Raw genomic sequence first — 18778 nt, 5'->3', positions numbered from 1 at the left:
GGAGAACATTGAACAACTACTTATTTCTATCATTCAACGTAAGACAAACAAACTAAACAAATGGTCTGTCTCCCTCACACCTAACTCATGGCAGGCGGACAGAACAACACGCCGCCAGCCACGCACAACACAATGGACGCCGCCACTCACTGTCTTAAGCAAAGTCATCGCAATCTGAGTAAGACATCGAGGGTCCGGGGAGGCCTGGGGGTCTTAAGTTTCCGAAAAGAAATTATGGAGTTTTATGAAGTTGTTTGCTGCCTGTCTGTTTGTGTCTCATTTTGTTATATCTCTGTGTCTGTCTGTTTTCTTTCCTCTCTCTCTCTCTCTCTCTCTCTCTCTCTCTCTCTCTCTCTCTCTCTCTCATTCTCATTCTCATTCTCTTTCTCCTTCTGTTCCTTCTCCTTCTGCTCCTTCTCCTTCTTCTCCCCCTTCTCCTTCTCCTCCTCCTCCTTCTTTTCCTTCTCCTCATCCTCATCCTTCTCCTCATCCTCATCCTTCTCCTCATCCTCATCCTTCTCCTCATCCTCAACCTTCTCCTCATCCACAACATTCTCCTCATCCTCATCCTTCTCCTCATCCCCTCATCCCCATCCATCCTTCTCCTCATCCCTCATCCTTCTCCTCATCCCCATCCTTCTCCTCATCCTCATCCTTCTCCTCATCCCTCATCCTCATCCTCAACCTTCTCCTCTTCCTCTTCCTTCTCCTCTTCCTCTTCCTTCTCTCATCCTCATCCTTCTCCTCATCCTCAACCTTCTCCTCATCCTCATCCTTCTCCTCATCCTCATCCTTCTCCTCATCCTCATCCTTCTCCTCATCCTCATCCTTCTCCTCATCCTCATCCTTCTCCTCATCCTCAACCTTCTCCTCATCCTCATCCTTCTCCTCATCCTCATCCTTCTCCTCATCCTCATCCTTCTCCTCATCCTCATCCTTCTCCTCATCCTCATCCTTCTCCTCATCCTCAACCTTCTCCTCATCCTCATCCTTCTCCTCATCCTTCTCCTCATCCTCAACCTTCTCCTCATCCTCATCCTTCTCCTCATCCTCATCCTCATCCTTCTCCTCATCCTCAACCTTCTCCTCATCTTCCTCCTTCTCCTCCTTTTCCTCCTCTTCCTCCTCCTCCCGAACATGCTCAATATTTTCAGTTACTTACTTTCTCTGTAGATCCAAATTAATACAAAACTAGAATTAAAAGTCAACAGATTCAGTGGCGGCGACGCGTAAATGACACTGGCAGTAGGATTTTTTCTTTCCTCGAACCAAATCATCCGTCGGTGGAACATTTGCAGGGACGGCGATACTGCGAACACGATTCCTCATTTTGAAAATCGTACTGACTGTTAATTCGTCGCAACAAGAGTGAGTGCCTTAATTAAACGCTTTCGTACCTACCTACACACACACACACACACACACACACACACACACACACACACACACACAGCAAGTTCTTCAGGGCCATATCTTTAAACTTTTTCGGCGTCCAAGCGCACACATTTGACAAGGCTTTCGTAGGGGTTTTGAGCATTTCCAGGGGTAGCAAGTTTTGACCCTTTTCGTAGGTTGACCATTCTTCTCTCCCATGACCCTAAGAAAACCCTCATTAGAACCCGATCTATCTCCTTTTCAGCCTTTGGAAATTTGATGTGAGAGGCGGAAGTGTCTGAGAATACTATTGTCTATTGTGTAGGTCGCGAATAGATTAAATAGCCTAAGCAAACAGCCTCGTCGTAAGCCAATAGGCCCTCCATTGCTTGCATATCCATGTTTCCACGTCTCCCCTGAGCCACTCTTCGCCAAGCCCCAATTCCTCTCGGCGCGGCGGCTCCAGTGCTCCCTCGATCCCTCGCCGCCCCTCACGACCACGCTGATCCGCCACTCCAACGAGGGATTGGCCGAAACGCCGCGCGGGGAGACGGGGTGAGGAGGAAAACCGGGGACGACGAGGCGGAGGCTGAAGAAGAGGAGGAGGAGAGAGATTAAGAGAAGGAAGTTGAGGAGGCGAAGGAAGAAAATTTGGAAAAAAACATAGTTGAAGAAGAGGAAGAAGATGTAATTAAAGAGGAAGTTGAAGAAAAGGAGGAGACAGATGAAGTGAAGGAAGTTGAAGAGGCGAAGAAAGAAGTTGTGAGGAAAGATGAAAAAGTTGAAGAGAAGAATGAGGAAAAAATTCAAGAGGAGGAGGAAGAGGGGGGGGGGGGGGTAGAAGAAGTTGAAGAAGAGAACGAGTCAAAGCGAGGAGAAAAAAAAAAGTTATGGAGAAAGAGGAAAAATAAATTGAAGAGGAGGAGGAGGAGGAGGAGGAGGAAACGGCGAAGATGATGAGATGGAAAAGAAAAGGAAAGAGCAGGAAGATGAAGAAGAGGAGGAGGAAAGAAAAAGAATGAGAAGAAGAAGAAGGAATACGATGATGGGAAGGAAGGAGGTTGAAAACGAAAAAAGAACGAGCAGGAGGAGGAGGAGGAAGAACACGGTGATGAGGAAGAGGAAAAGAAAAATAAAGAAAGAAGAAGTGAAGGTAGGATGCGTGCGTATGTCAGCCACAGCGATTACGGAACTCGTCTCGGCAAGTTTATGTCAAGGCCGCAGCGAGTTGCAAGTGTGTGTGTGTGTGTGTGTGTGTGTGTGTGTGTGTGTGTTGCTAGCGAGGGGATATTTTTTGAGCCGTTTCTCTTTGTTTCCTTGACTTACTTGACTGGAAATGGCGCCTTGGGGATGGTAACAACGGGGAGAAAGGGATTAGAAGAGAAAGTGGAGGAGATGGACTCGAAGAAAGGGACAGAAAGGCGAGTGGAAGATATATGGATGGAACGCGAAGATAGGGATAGGGATAGGGCCGGTAGGCATCTTCCCGGTGGGGCCTGATGGTTGGCCCAAGGCCTCTTCCAGGTGGGGCCTGATGGTCGGCCCAGCCCGTTCTGGCGCAGGCGAGTGTTTTATAGTGGCGCCATCTTACATTGGCTCATGCTGCCCCCCGGAACTCGTTCTTGATTCGCTTGGACGGCTTCCTCTAGAGTCCGGGTTGATGGGTGGTCTTCAGGACAGCATGTGGGTAGTTTTAAGCCACTCGGCGGTGACTGAAAAATCCGAGTGGTAGCGTGAGGATTCGAACCCGCGTCGTCCATCACGCGGCGAATGTGGGTCCAGTACGCTATCACTTCGGCCACCGCCTACCCATAGAGGAGAAATAAAAAAAAGAAGGAGGAGGAAGTTGAAAAAGAGAAGAGAACGGGTCCAAAGGGAAACAAAAAAAGAAAAAAAATAGAAAAGAGAAGTTGAAGAGAAAGGAAAAATAAATTGAAAGAAGCGATGATGATGAAATGGAAAAGAAAGAGAAAGAGCGGAGGAGGAAGATGAAAACGAGGAGAGAAAGAAAGAGCAGGAGGAGAAAAAAAGAAGAGATAGAAAAGGAACTAGTGGAGATGGATGACGCTAGGCTGAATGCAGAGGAGTTGGACAAGGAGGAAATGGTATGGAAGAAAAATGGAAGCGGTGTCAATGAGAATGAAGAAACGGAGTACCCGCATTGTAAGGAAATGTGTGAAAAATGTCGATGTGAAATGAGGTATGAGCAGGATGGGAGTATTGAAGCAAAATGGGGTGTGTAAAGAGGGAATGTGGGTATGGGGAATGTGCAGGGAGGGAGTGTTGAAGAAAATGGGGCGTGTGGAATGAGGAAATGTGGGTATGGGGAATGTGCAGAGAGGGAGTGTTGAAGCAAAATGGGGTGTGTAAAGAGAGGGAATGTGGGTATGGGGAATGTGCAGGGAGGGAGTGTTGAAGAAAATGGGGCGTGTGGAATGAGGAAATGTGGGTATGGGGAATGTGCAGGGAGGGAGTGTAGAAACAAAATTGAGCGTGTGGAATGAGGATATGTGGGTATGCGGTATAAGTAAAGAGAGAACGATAGGCAAAACATGGCAAGCACAGGAAGGGAATGCGAGGTAAAATACGAGGAACGAGGAACGAAGGCTGTTAAAAAAGGGTTGACTGAGAGTGCAGTTGATTTGATAAAGACCAGATAACCTAATAGAGGACAGGTCAAGGATTGGTGAAGGAAAAGGCACAAAAACAGGAAACAGAGACGCGAAAGGGTTGTTGAAAGTAATATAATGATTTTAATTTGAAAGCGAAGACAATTAATAAAAAATAAAAATAAATAGCTGACGATAATATTAAGGTGGGAATAGGGTGTGAAAAGGAGGTGAAGGAAAGAGCGAAGACTAAGAACAGGAAGGAAAGTCAGGGTAGTTAAGGTTCAAATAGCGACTCGTGGAAAGACTGACTTGTGGGTGATTAGTGGAGGAGGAGGAGGAAGAGGAGGAGGAGGAGGAGGAGGAAGAGAAGGTTAAAATAAAAAGACAGAAAAGAGAGAATGTATATATATATATATATATATATATATATATAGAGAGAGAGAGAGAGAGAGAGAGAGAGAGAGAGAGAGAGAGAGAGAGAGAGAGAGAGAGAGAGAGAGAGAGAGAGAGAGAGAGAGAGAGAGAGAGAGAGAGAGAGAGAGAGAGAGAGAGAGAGAGAGAATATAATATAATATAGGCGTAATGTAAAAGTAGACATAAACTTTGACAAAAAAATTATTCTGAATTGAATTTATATATAAAAAAAAAATTACGGCACTACACACGTTTGTCACTTGTTTTCATTCCTCTTCTTCCTCCTCCTCGTCTGTGTGTGTGTGTGTGTGTTTGTGTGTGTGTGTGTGTGTGTGTGTGTGTGTGTGTGTGTGTGTGTGTGTGAGAGTGTGTACTAACTCTTCAATAACATGACGTCATCTAAACCTCACCCACATAATAATAATCGAAGTAGTGATAAGGGTAGACTAGTCCCCCCCAGCCCCTTCCTTCCCCTTCTCTCCCCTCTTCCTTCTCCTTCTCTCCCCTCTTCCTTCCCCTCCTGTCCCCTCATTCACGTTTTACACTTCACTCTTCGCCCTGGCCTTCCCGGTTCTCTTCTTTTGACCTTTCCAACTCTTTGCATTTCCTGTTCCAGTCCTTTTTTTATCTTTCTCTTCGCTCATATCTGGCAGACCTGATCTTTCTCCTTTTTGCCTATACTCTTTCATTCTTTTGCTCATTGTTCCGCTAACCCGTTTCTCATTTTACCCATTTTCACTCATTTATCTTTTTCTATCTCTTTCCTATCCTTAGCTTTCAGTATATTATTCCCTGAGTGGGGGTATGAACTAATATGTTTTTCGCTCTAAACAGCGCACCAAGCAACGCTAACAAAAAGAGAACAGCTGGTATAACGCATGAAGTACTTTAAACATTTTGGATTTCACTTCAAACAAAAAGGAGAACCAAAAACGGGCGTAGGAGGCTATTGTTGTAATACATTAGCTCTGTAATACACGTTTCCAGTTAGTTCAGAGGGAGGAGAAAACTTGAGGAGGTAAGCAGACAAGAAATTAATGTAGTAAGGTTGTCAGGTGAAGCAGGTGAGGTGAGGTGAAGTGAGGTAAGACGAGGGAAGGGAATATGAAGACCGGTGAGGGGAGAGACGGTGGGGATATGTAGGCGAGGTGAGATAAGGTTAACATAAGTGAGGGGAGAAAGGGTGAATATAGGTGAGGGGAGAGAAGATGAAGACAGGTGAGGGAGAAAAGGTAAAGATAGGTGAGTGGAGGTGAGAAGAGGGAAGGTGGATGGAGTTGAAGTGAAGGGGAGTGCAAAATAGGTAAGGTTAGGAAAGTGAAGAGAGGTGAGAAAAAGGTCTGAGGGGAGCTGAAGAGAGGAAAGGGGAGAACGTGAAGTTAAGTGAGGGGAGATGAGAAGAGGAAAGCTGAAAGGTGAAGTGAAGGGCAATGAAAAAGAGGTGAGGTAAGGGAAGTGAGGAGAGGTGAGAGGAGGGACTGAGGAAAGGTAGGAAGGTGAGAAGTGGAGAAGGAAAATTAAAAGGAAAGAAAGGGAAGAGAGGGGGATGGGGAAGGAGGTAATGAAACTGAGGTGAGGTAAGGTTAGTTGGAGGGAGGTGAAGAGTGGCGAGAAGAAGTTCCGAGGAAAAGTAGGAAGGTAAGAGTAGGAAAAGGAAAGGTGAAGGGAAAGAAAGGGGAGGGGAAGGGGGTAATGAAACTGAGGTGAGGTAAGGTCAGTTCGAGGGAAGTGAAGAGAGGTGAGTAGAAGGTCTGAGGAAAGGGGGAGGAGGAGGAGGAGGAGGAGGAAAGGTTAAAGGAAAGAATGGAGGAAAGAAAAGGGGGGTAATGCAAATGGAGGTGAGGTGGGGTAGGGTAAAGTCAGGTCTGGTCAGTTTCAATATTGCTCGCCCTCTTTGCTCTCTCCCCACAAAGCACATCAAAGCTCAGAGATTTAGCCAAGTGGAAAGGCAATGCCATTATTTAGACTTCGCCCTTTCCCTCCCTTCCTCCTTCCCTCTTTACTTCCTACCTTACTCCTCTTCCACTTCCTCCCCGCCTCCCCTCTCACCTGCTATCTCACCCCCACCCTTCCTCCCCTCCTTCCTTCCTTCCCTCTTTACTCCCTCTATCCCTCTTTACCAGTAGTCCTCTTCCCCATACTCCTCCCCACCGACATGCCCCTCACATTTCCCTTCCCCTCCCTCCCCCTCCTTACTCTCTGCAACCCCCTCTTCCTCCCATCCACCCCCCCCCTCCCGTTCCATTACTCTTTCCAGCCTACCTCCAGCCCCTCCCTCTCACCCCCCCCCCTCCCGTCCGTCCATTCTCCTTAACTGCCGCTGTTACCACGAAAACCCTCATCAAAGCGGTCTGAAAGCTGTGTGAGAGAGAGAGAGAGAGAGAGAGAGAGAGAGAGAGAGAAACAGAGAAACAGAGAAAGAGAAACAGAGAGAGAGACAGCTTTACGTGGAAATGCTGTGTTCGTGATATTTACTCCCCTTGGTGGTGGCGAGAGAGGAAGGTTGTGTGTGTGTGTGTGTGTGTGTGTGTGTGTGTGTGTGTGTGTGTGTGTGTGTGTGCTTCCTGAGGCCCCTGGCGATGCAATGTGTACCTCAGTAAATCACGAGGTATAAGAATATTTATTGATTTCTGCACCTTTCCGTTTGTCTGTAGGTTCGTCTAGTTTATCTATCTATCTATCTATCTATCTATCTATCTATCTATCCTAAATGAGGAGAAAAGAAAGAGGAAGAGGCAAGAAAGTGAAGAAGTTTTATCGTTCTTGGGAGTGGTCGGGAAGAAGAAGAAAGAGAGGGGAAGACAAGAGGAGAGAAGAGTACATAGGAACTACTTGAAGAGGCAAATTAAGCGAGGAATTGAGGTAACGGGTACGAAGAGGGAGAAGAGAAGGAAAGGAACAGTAAAATAAGATAAGGAGGAAGGTGTCAGGGCGAAATACGAGAAGCGGAGGAGGACTGGAGGAATGCAAGATATGAAAGCCAGAAAAGGAAGGAAGGAAGGAGGAGATGAAGGAAAAAGTATGAAAGGATAAGAATAGAAGACAAAGGTGAGAGGGTGAGGGATGTTTGTGTTAGGAATGAAGGAGAAGAAAACAGGTAAAGAAGAAAGGAAAATTATTGGAGACAAGAATCGTGGAAAACTGAGACAAACTGGTTGGTAGAGAAGGGAGGGAAGGAACGAGAATGCTTCCTCCCCGCCTACTGGTACTACTGGTAAAGAGGGGATGCAGGGAGTAAAGAGGGAGGGAGGGGAGGAAAGGTAGGGGTGATTGGAATAAATGGAGATAAAAGAAAAAGAATAGTGACACGAGAGCAAGGACGGCTGGTGTTGGGAAGGCAGAGAAGATGAAATATATCGCAGGAAATATGAAAAAGAAAAAAAAAAAGAGGAAACAAACATAGAGTGAAGGGTAGGCAGGGTGGTGCTAAATTGGAAAGAAGGATCCGAGTATATATATAAAAAAAACAACTTTAAGTGAAAGGAATAATGTGAGAACAAAGCATGGTGGCGTTCAAGAAGCGAGAAGAAAAAAAGATATAGAAAAAATGAGTTAGAAATTAATAAAAAAAACATTATGATAGACAGTTATCGTGCAAAAGCAAAGCAAGCTGGAGAGGAAGAGAAAAGGAAAATAAACATAAGAAGAGTAGATAAAAAAATATAGTAAAGCAAAACTGAAGAACACGCACAGAAAAAAGAGTAAAATAGAAACATATGGAAAAGCAAGGCAAGCTGGAGAGGAAGAGAAGAGGAAAATAAACATAAGAAGAGTGGAGAAAAAAAATATATCAATGCAAAAATGAAGAACATACACAAAAAAAAGAGTAGAAAAGAAACATATAGAAAAGCAAAACAAATTTCTTAAGGTGTGAAGAGGGAGCAGGAAGAGAGAGAAGAAAAGAAAGAAAAGACGAGGGAGAAGGAGGCAAAATAGGTTAGGCACAGGAGCAATTCAGGCAGATGTTAAAGTGAGAAGGCAGAAAGAGAAGAACGGAAAGACAAGGAACCAGAGTGCGAGACAGACCGAAACAGAGAAGGACAAGGAAAAACAGTGCAAGATATGAGGGGTTCAGGTTGATGATTTAAAGTAGGAAGGAGCAGAGGAGGAAGAGGTGAAGCAGGTGAGGTGAGGTGAAGTGGGCAAAGACGAGGGGAGGGAACATGAAGACTGGTGAGGGGAGAGACGGTGGTGATATGTAGGTGAGGGGAGATAAGTGAGGGGAGAAAGGGTGAATACAGGTGAGGGGAGAGCGAGAAGCCAAGGCGAGAGGGAGTGAGGCATGCACGGTGAAGCAGAGGAAGACAAGGAAAGAGGGTGTGAGATGGGAATGCCAAAAAAGCGGTTCAGGTTGACGAAGGAAAGGAGGAAGAGAGGGAAGAGAACGAAAGAAGAGAAACACGAGAAGACAAGGCGAGAGGGAGTGAGGCATGCACGGTGAAGCAGAGGAAGACAAGGAAAGAGGGTGTGAGATGGGAATGACAAAAAAGCGTTTCAGGTTGACGAAGGAAAGGAGGAAGAGATTGAAGGGAGCCAGAAGAGAACGAAAGGAGAGAAACACGAGAAGTCAAGGCGGAAGGGTGTGAGGCATGAATGGTGAAGCAGAGGAAGACAAGGGTGTGAGATGGGCATGCCAAAATAGCGGTTCAGGTTGACGAAAGAAGGAGGAAGGGAACGAAAGGAGAGAAACACGAGAAATCAAGGCGGAAAGGTGTGAAGCATGCGTGGTGAAGCAGAGGATGGAACTGTGTCATGGCTGTGTCGCTGTGTCACGTCGGGCCGCGAGGTCTGTGTTCTGTCTGGGCGAGCGAGTCCCGAGGATTTGTTTGCGGGAAAAGAGCGAACGACCATCACTCGCGGCGCTGCTCGCATAAACTAGCACGGGAAGGGGAGGCGAGGCAATGGCTGACACCCTGCCCCCTGTCCCCTGCCCCTGACCCGCTGCTACCCTACTCATGACCCTGCCTAACCCTGCCAATCCCTACCAGCATCACACTCCTCCTTCCCTGCTGCCACATCTACCCCTGCAGTCTCTCAGTCTTGTATCTTTTATCCCTTTACTTAATCATGCACTCCTTTCTCTTACTTACTTACCCATGACCCTGCCTAACCCTGCCAACCCCTACCAGCATCACACTCTCCCTTCCCTCCTGCCTCTACTACCCCTGCAACCTCTCAGTCTTGTATCTTTTATCCCTTTACTTAACCATGCACTCCTTTCTCTTACTTACTTAACCATGACCCTGCCTGACCCTGCCAATCCCTACCAGCATCACACTCTCCCTTCCCTGCTGCCACATCTACCCCTGCAGCCTCTCAGTCTTGTATCTTTTATCCCTTTACTTAACCATGAACTCCCTTATCTTACTTACTTAACTATAACCCTACCTTACCCTGCCAACCCCCTACCAGCATCACACTCTCCCTTCCCTGCTGCCACATCTACCCCTGCAACCTCTCAGTCTTGTATCTTTTATCTCTTCACTACCATAAGTCTTATATTCTCCCTACCATGCACTCCTTTCTCTTACTCACTTAACCATGATCTTGCCTAACCCTGCCAATCCCTACCAGCACGGCACTCTTTCCCTGCTGCCAAATCTACCCCTACAACCTCTCATTCTCTCTCTTTCATTTTTTTATCTCTTTACTCCAAGCATTGTATCCTCACTCTACCGTGCACTCTATTCTCTCTTACTCTCTTTCTTTACTCTTTACTCTTACTCTCTTTATTCTCAATCTACCGTGCAATCTCCATTCTCTCTTACTCTTTGATATCTTTACTCCCTCTAGTCTTACATTTTCACTCCACAGTAAACTCTCTCTGCTCTATTTTTACCCTTGTGCCGACGCAGCGTTCCAGTCCACTTTCCAGTACTCGATGCCTCCCTATTTCGCTGCACGGACAGTCCCCATTTTCCGGTATTACCCCATAATGTCTCTGTATCCCCCGTGACCCCTTTGTTTCCGGGCCTGTATACGCGTGACACCCTATGACCCTCCGTCCTGTAATGCTCGCTATGCTCTCCTCCCCCCCACCCCCCAAGCAGTGTCACCGTCCCTTATGACCCCCAACCGTGTTTGTTCCGAGGCGTCACTTTGCTCTCTAAACATGTGTCCTGGGTCCATATTTTCAGACATTTTCGACCCTCACAACAACTTTCCAAAAGCCTTAAAGGAAATTAGTCTGGTTCTCATGAGTATTTTTCACGTTCATGAACTAGAAGTGGTTCGTAAACTGTGGGGCATTTGTAATTTCCCGGGGGGGGGGGGCGAGCCTGGGGGGAAAAGTTGGAGTTTCTGTTGTCGGAATATTTATCATGTTCACAAGAGCGTGGGCTAATATACCAGGGGGGCGTGGAGAGAAGGACCCATTTCTAGAAGGGGACCTGGTATAAAAGCCTCGGCAGACTAACAATAGGCTAAGAAAAAAAACACTACCCATGGAAATACCGGCAACCTCTACGAAGGCTTAATTAACTATGTGTGTGTAAGCCCAGAAAGGGTTGAGAATATAGACCCTGGGCTGTCTCGACTCCCAGCGGCGGCCGTAAAGACACCGGTGAGTCAGCGTGCCGGAAGCTGCGGTCTCGGAGGGATTTTGGGACTACTGGCGACCTTGGTGCTGCTGGCGAGGCGATACGAGGCAGACAAGGCGGATGAAGTCAAAACGAATGGAAGGATAGGAATGGAAGACAAAGGTGACGGTTTGGTGTGGCGTGAGGCTGAGACATGACGTAACAAACACCACAGTCGCCACCACCATCACCGTCTTGTCTTATTCTTCCTCGTCTTCCCATTTTCCTTTTCCTCCTCTTTCTGCTTCGTCTTCCCCTTTTCCTTTTCCTCGTCTTTCTTGTTCCTCTTTTCCTTTTCCTCGTCTTTCTTGTTCCCCTTTTCCTCGTCTTTCTTGTTCCCCTTTTCCTTTTCCTCGTCTTTCTTCTTCGTCTTCACCTTTTCCTTTTCCTCGTCTTTCTTGTTCCCCTTTTCCTTTTCCTCGTCTTTCTTGTTCCCCTTTTCCTTTTCCTCGTCTTTCTTGTTCCCCTTTTCCTTTTCCTCGTCTTTCTTCTTCGTCTTCACCTTTTCCTTTTCTTCCTCTTTCTTCTTCGTCTTCCCCTTTTCCTTTTCTTCCTCTTTCTTCTTCGTCTTCACCTTTTCCTTTTCTTCCTCTTTCTTCTTCGTCTTCCCCTTTTCCTTTTCTTCCTCTTTCTTCTTCGTCTTCACCTTTTCCTTTTCCTCGTCTTTCTTGTTCCCCTTTTCCTTTTCCTCGTCTTTCTTCTTCGTCTTCACCTTTTCCTTTTCCTCGTCTTTCTTGTTCCCCTTTTCCTTTTCCTCGTCTTTCTTCTTCGTCTTCACCTTTTCCTTTTCTTCCTCTTTCTTCTTCGTCTTCCCCTTTTCCTTTTCTTCCTCTTTCTTCTTCGTCTTCACCTTTTCCTTTTCCTTGTCTTTCTTCTTCGTGTTCCCCTTTTCCTTTTACTCGTCTTTCTTGTTCCCCTTTTCCTTTTACTCGTCTTTCTTGTTCCGCTTTTCCTTTTCCTCGTCTTTCTTCTTCGTCTTCCCCTTTTCCTTTTCTTCCTCTTTCTTCTTCGTCTTCCCCTTTTCCTTTTCTTCCTCTTTCTTCTTCGTCTTCACCTTTTCCTTTTCCTTGTCTTTCTTCTTCGTGTTCCCCTTTTCCTTTTCTTCGTCTTTTTGAGTAGACAGGAAAAGAAGAAAGGAAGGTGATAGGGAGTGGAGGCTGGGTGGAATACTACAACCACTACCATCAACTCCTCTGTCCATTCTTCGCCTCCACTTTTTCCTTTTCTTCGTCTTTTTGAACAGGCGGGTAAAGGAGAAGGGAGGAAGATTGAAGGGAAAGAATGTTAGGTTAAATACTACAACACCTCCACCATCTCCTCTCCCTCTTTCTTGCCTCCTCCTCTTCTCTTCCTCATCCTCTGGCGAGACGATGAAGGAGGAGGAAGGAGGAGGAGGGAGGAAGGGTGTGAAGGATGGATGGCATACTACAACCACCACCATCATCTCCGCTGTCTCTTCCTCGCCTCCTCTTCTTCCTCTTCCTCATCCTCTGGCAAGTCGATAAAAGGAGGAGGGAGGATGGAAGAGGATGCTGGATGAAGGGAGAGGATGCTGGGTGGAATACTACAACAACCACCAGTATCATCCACTCTGCCTCCTCCTCGCCTATTCTTCTTCCCCTTCCTCATCCTCTGGCCTGACGCTGAAGGAAGGAAGGAAGAGGATGAAGAAGGAAGGAGGGAGAGGATGCTGGATGAAGGAACGTCTGTGTCAGCTGCTCCGGCTTGTAATTACTGCCGCGGAAAAGTCACAAAGAAAGCTGTATTGTTCCTTTATAGCGATTACACGGGGTAGACGGGGAAGGGGGGAGGAGGAAGGGAGGAGGAAGGGAGGATGGAGAGCGGTGCAGCGTGTGTCGGAGGGAGATAAAAGACCAGAGCGGATGATAATAATGAAGGAGAAAGAGTCGTAATAAAAGATAACAAAGGAGGGGACAGGAGATTCTACGAGGACAGCAAAGCACTCAGGAGCCACTCATTTACCCACTCATTCACTGCCTCGTAAGCCCTGTGTGTGGGGGGGGGAATGGGGGGGGTGAGAGTTGCTTCCTGGTGTGTTGTGTATTCTACGTGGTCAAAAAGTGTGTTGGGAGGGTGTCGCGGGGATGGGTGGGGGGGGGAAGGAGGGGGTCTGGGGGCACTGGGTCACCGTCTTCTGCTGTCTCGGCGCCGTGTGTCAGGGAAAGCCGCGTCGTGCTCCGGGTTTCGTGTTTCGCCATGACTGTTTCCAAGGATTTCTCGACTCTTTTCTTTCTCTCTAATGCTTCCCTTCTCTCTCTCTCTCTCTCTCTCTCTCTCTCTCTCTCTCTCTCTCTCTCTCTCTCTCTCTCTCTCTCCTCTTCCCCAACGCTCCACCTCTGCCTCTGCCTTCGTCGCTGTTTCTCCTCTCCTTTCACTCCGTTTTGCTCCCATTCTTCTTTTCCTCTTCCTTTTCCTTACTTTTCCCTATCCCTTTCCCATTTTCTCCGCGAAGCCCCTCTCCCTTTTCCTTCCTTGCTCCTCCCTTTCCCCTTTCGTTTCTTCCTTTCCCCTTTACCCTCTACAAGCCCCCTTTCCTTTAACCCCACCCCTTTTCCTTCCTTCCCATTTTCCCTTTCGTTTCTTCCTTTTCCCCTTTACCCCCAATAAGCCCCCTTTCCTTTAACCCCACCCCTTTTCCTTCCTTCCCATTTTCCCTTTCGTTTCTTCCTTTCCCCTTTACCCATTTCCCCCCACCAAGCCCCCTCTCCCTTTTACCCCTCCACTTTTCCTTTCTATCCTTTCACCTTTCCTATCTTCCTTTTCCCATTTCCCCCTACAAGCCCCCTTTCCTTTTATCCCTCCCCTTTTTCTTCCTTGCTCCTCCTTTTCACCTTCCCTATCTCCCTTTCCCCTTTTCCCCCCATCCAGTACCCTCTCCCTTTTACCCTTCCCCTTTTCCTTCCTTGCTCCTCTCCATTTCAACCCCCTCTTCCTTCCTCGCCATGTCTCCCAGCCTGTCAAGACGAACACAAGGCGGATTATCTCGACTCCCAGCAGAAGACCCGCTCCGGTGCCGCCGACAGCTTGAGTGACGGTAGGAATCGCGCCGCTTCCTTATAAACAAAATGCATCACTGGGCGAGAGGAAAGTTTGTGCGAGTGAAGATTCCTGGGTTGGAATTCTCAGACGGTTCCAACTCTCACGGCAACTGTTTCCAAGCGCCCAAAAGGAGATTAATCGGATTTTCATGAGTGTTCTTTTACGTTCATGGTACAGAAGAAGGGTCGAACTGCCACTAGGGTCATCAAAGTACCCCTGAATATGCCCTAAACTCCTATGAAATCCTTTTTAAGAATATGACCTCTGGCTGGTTCCCTCTCGGCCTTGTGTCCTCCCTCCTGCCGTCTGCCGAGTTGTTGTTGATTATCTTATAGGGAAGGGCACGGCAGGTATTGGATAAGTGATCAATAGGAGTAAGTTTTAAAGGTCTCTCTCTCTCTCTCTCTCTCTCTCTCTCTCTCTCTCTCTCTCTCTCTCTCTCTCTCTCTCTTGTTTAGCACGGAAGACACGTATTTTCGGCATGTTGCAAGACGTGCCAATACTGTGCTCTCACTTATCTGATATCGGGGCGCGCGCACACACACACACACACACACACACACACACACACACACACACACACACACACACCTGAAGCTCTCCCCCCCCTCCCAAAGATAGGTGTGACTGAATTCCTGTCATATTGGAAGTCGTGTGCGTGGCGTATCTCCGGACGCTGAAAGGTGAGACGAGGAGGGAACAGACGCTAGTGATGAAAAGATGAACGTAAGGAAATGGAAAAGTGTCCAGATGGTTTTCTCCAGCGCGGTGAAAAGGTTTGTTGCTTTAGGGCGTCCCGGCGGCTGTTAGTTAGGACTTGTTGTCGTGCCCCGTGACGGCCATGTTCCGTGGCGAGGATGAACTGTTTTGTCGTGATGTTTATTTCTCACTCGCACTAATTTAATTGTTGGATGATGATGGAAAAGCCGGACATCAGGCGGCAGGAGGCGCGTGTTGGCGGACGGGGAAAGATAAAAGAGACCTGATTGTGACAGCTTATTGCAGTGAATACTCGTTTTTGACATAGATTCTGCTTTCATGATAAGTGTTATTACACCTCGCAATAAACATTTTCTAATGTGTGTTTTTTTCCCTCCACAGAAGTGACGTGTGACTGGTCACAGACAGGGCGAGAACAGCCCAGCCCAGTGCCCCAAGCTGGCCCGCGTGTCAGCCCCGTGTGGACGATATATGTTCCTTGAGTGATTCACATTGAGTGTTACCCAACGGAGTGAAGCCATTAGTGTGAAATCTTGCCACAGAAAGGAAGCCTTGTGGGTGGTGAAGGTGCCAGTCGATGACAGATGATGCTGCAGTTGTCCGAGGCAGCCGTCACCGCCGCGCCGCACTGGAGGAGATAGTCCACCGTCCATGAGAGTGTGGAGGCCGCGCACGGCGGTACCTGGGCGGCGGGAGCTGAGACGGGCGGCCGCTGCTCATGACGCACCAGCCCAGCACTCCCTCGGCCCCTCACGCGCCCCCGCGGCCTTTATATGTTGTTACGGACGGTAGGCCGGTGCACGAGAGGGCGCCCGAGCGCGGTGTAGTGGACACCGGCCGGTAGTGTATAGCGAGTGTAGTGATGACGACCCTCTGTAGCACCCCAGAGTCTCTGCCCTCCCCCAGGGCGGCCGACGCGGCCCCGGGGTTCACACCCCATGCTGACCCTGAGCCAAGACCCTTCGACAACCCTCCCTTCCCTTCCGAGACCACCTCCGCCTCGTACGCCAAGAATGACAGTGACTACGAAGTGCCCTTCTTCACCGTGGCGCACTACCGCACCCCGACGGCGCCTACCACTTACGAGTACGCGGCCCCCCACGCCTTCCCCGAGGGCGCGGGCGAGGCCCTCTACAACGGAGGCTGTGACCCCTCCCTCATGTCCCCTGTGGAGTTAGCCTTCGGCACCAACATGACGGACTCCGGTCGGTGGTGGCGACCCGACTCCTCCCACGACAACATCTCCGGCCATACCCCAGCCCGCTCCCCCGTGGGCTCCTCCGCCCTGCCACTGGGCCACCCGCCTCGCCCTGAGCCCGACTGCACTCCGCCGCCGCACCCTCCGGGCACTTTCATTCGCCGCGTGTATGGCTCCCACGACCGCACACCCGTGGGCTGTCTGCACGCCGCCGCCGGGACGACTACGCGCGGCCACAAGCCGCCGCCCCTCAAGTCACCTCACGCTGAAAAACTTGACCGAAACGCCGCACGGAGCGGCCGCACCCACGACGACATGCCCGTCAGGGGCAGCGTGGAGTTCGTCCTTGACATGCCGGTGCGAACCCCAAGCAGGAGCAGGAGCGGGTCTCGGCGGGGAGCCACGACCCCCAGCAAGCGGACCACGCCCACCACGCCTGGCGCACCAGATGACGAGACGGCCTCGGCCGGCAAGGTGGGAGGCGAGGAGGCCAGAGGTGGTGCACAGCAGGACGGTGGCAGTGGGCGCCAGGAAAGAGTGAAGGCGGGCACTGCCGCCAAGGAGGGCCACTCGGCGGTGGACGGGGGCGGCATGGATACCAGCGGGGTGTACGAGGACGCCGGGGTGAGTGACGCAGCAGACAGACTCGAGTCTGCCATCCAGTCCAGCTCGTCCTCGGAGGTGGTGGCCACTCCCAGGACGCCCCGCACCCCACGCACCCCCAGGAGCAAGTCCAGGTGAGTGACACCCCTCAACTCCCCTCATCTTAGAAAACACATTCTCCTTGCATGCAGTTTGTACCAAGAAGATATGCACTTTCTTGCTTACACTGACTTAATACGAGGCTATTCAAATTATCGTCCTGCACCACCAGCTGGGCCCTCAGCCTCACCCCCCCACCCCCTCACCTAGCTTGGGCTACACGGCACAGCTGATCGTCTGTTCGCTCAAACTAGCTTTGTTACAATTACAAATACCTATTAGTATACTTTTCATAGTGTGTCCCTTCATGCCTACGTTTGATGCCTCTTTCTTTTATGCCTCGGTCATCACAATTCCTCTTCGTTCTCTGCCACCCAAACTTTACCATTTTTTTCTTCATGCCTTATTCTTGCCGATCTTCATCCTTGCTCCTCAACGTTCCCACGATGGCCATGCCTCATCCGCGCACTCCCCTTCCCGTCCTCCCGCACTCCGCCTCTTCCTCCGCCGCTGCATTATGTCTCTATCCGTCAGGCGGGCGTTGCTTCCTGCCTCTTTCTTCTCGCCCTCCCCCCGCTGGCTTGCGTTACGTAGTGTCTCGTAAAGTGAAGTAATTAGGCCATTCTTGTCCTCTCCTCGGCGCTGTCCTTCACTCCTTCTTTCCCCGGCTCTTGCCTCCTCCAGCCGCGTCCCTCCCGTCACCTCACTCCTTCACTCATTTTTTCTCTCCTCGCTGAAATTATAAACTCTTCTGGGTCCATTATTTTCATTTCTATTTATGTGCCGACTTCACGGTAAGGCCTCTTTGCTCCTTCTCTGAGAACACCTTCCTTTTATCCTATTTTTTTTCTTCCTCACCTTTCTTACCTTCGCTTTTTTCTTTTGCCGTTATAAATATTACGATTATTTCTTTATTATTATCTTTATCCTCTTCTGGCACAATTGATCTTTTACGTCTTTTTCTCCTACTTCCTTTTTTCCCCTTTTCCTCTGCCTTCTATTTACCTAGTGTGGGTTGGTGAGGGGGGTAGGGAGCCATAAGGGGGAGGTAATTGAGGGAGGTGGAGGAAGGGCAGTATGTGTGTGTGTGGGGGGGGTCATGCTCTCGAGGGCCCCGTCAGTCACCTGTGGATACTCATCTTTGCCTCAGGTGAAATGAAGAATGAAGTTTACCTTAGCGCTGTGCATCACCTTTATTCTCTCTTTCGCATGACTTTAAAGGGAACTTCCATGACGACGCGTGACCTCTGACCTTCCGTGTGTGTGTGTGTTTGTGTGTGTGTGTGTGTGTGTGTGTGTGTGTGACTTGCTTCTCTTTTCCTTCTGTTGCACGACCCTGAGCCTCTTTCTGTAGTAGTAGTAGTAGTAGTAGTAGTAGTAGTAGTAGTAGTAGTAGTAGTAGTAGTAGTAGTAGTAGTAGTAGTAGTAGTAGTAGTAGTAGTAGTAGTAGCAGCAGCAGTAGCAGAAACAGCCCCACCCAACAGCTTTTTTTTTCTTTTGGGGTTCATGTCGTTATCGTGACTTGTTGCATTCTCTTCCTTCCTCCGAGAACCAGCTTTTCACCATATTATTTTTCCTCCTCCTCCTCCCCCTCCTCCTCTTCCTTCCCTCCTCCTCAGAGCAGAGCATTACGGGGATTAAATACTGTTTTCACGCATGTTCCTTGGTCGTGATGGAGGGATATTGTTAGTCACTCTGCACATGAAGTCACGATACTCCACGGTGTTCGCTGCTGACGGTGAGGAGCATGTAGATACACCTGACAACATGGGCCGATAACGGGATTTTAATAGTATGATGATGACGATGAAGATATGAACAAGCAAAGCATTAAATAAAGAAAGCATGACAGGCAATAATAAAACAAGAATGGTCTTCGCAGCATAGTGATTTAGGGACACGGCAGCACCAACGAATAGGCTACCACCATTAACAGATCCTAATTAGAATAAAAGGACGCATAAATCTAAAAATAACCTAAAACAATGATAGTCTTTGCAGCATTAGTAATTTACGCACATAACAAACAAATATCATCATCAACAAATCCTAATTACAAAACATACACAAAAAAACAGAAACATCATCATGACTCATTATCCTCATTACCACCTCCACCA

General features: G+C 48.6%; 1 protein-coding gene across 11 annotated transcripts in view; it reads left to right on the top strand.

Annotated features, from left to right (window-relative positions):
• LOC127009585 (GAS2-like protein 3) overlaps positions 1-18778 on the top strand; it is a 206103-nt gene that overhangs the window by 60965 nt on the left and 126360 nt on the right. For all 11 annotated transcript variants that reach the window (XM_050882827.1, XM_050882817.1, XM_050882830.1 and 8 more), the window contains exon 2: positions 15140-16693. In XM_050882827.1, coding sequence (XP_050738784.1) covers positions 15621-16693 — 1073 coding nt within the window. In that variant the 5' untranslated portion in view covers positions 15140-15620. The remainder of the gene's footprint in view (positions 1-15139; positions 16694-18778) is intronic.

This window comes from Eriocheir sinensis, chromosome 4 (assembly GCF_024679095.1).
Source record: "Eriocheir sinensis breed Jianghai 21 chromosome 4, ASM2467909v1, whole genome shotgun sequence".
In the NCBI taxonomy this organism is placed as follows: domain Eukaryota; kingdom Metazoa; phylum Arthropoda; class Malacostraca; order Decapoda; family Varunidae; genus Eriocheir; species Eriocheir sinensis.
The sequence above is the reverse complement of the archived record's forward strand: the minus strand, read 5'-3'. Positions and strand labels throughout refer to the sequence as shown.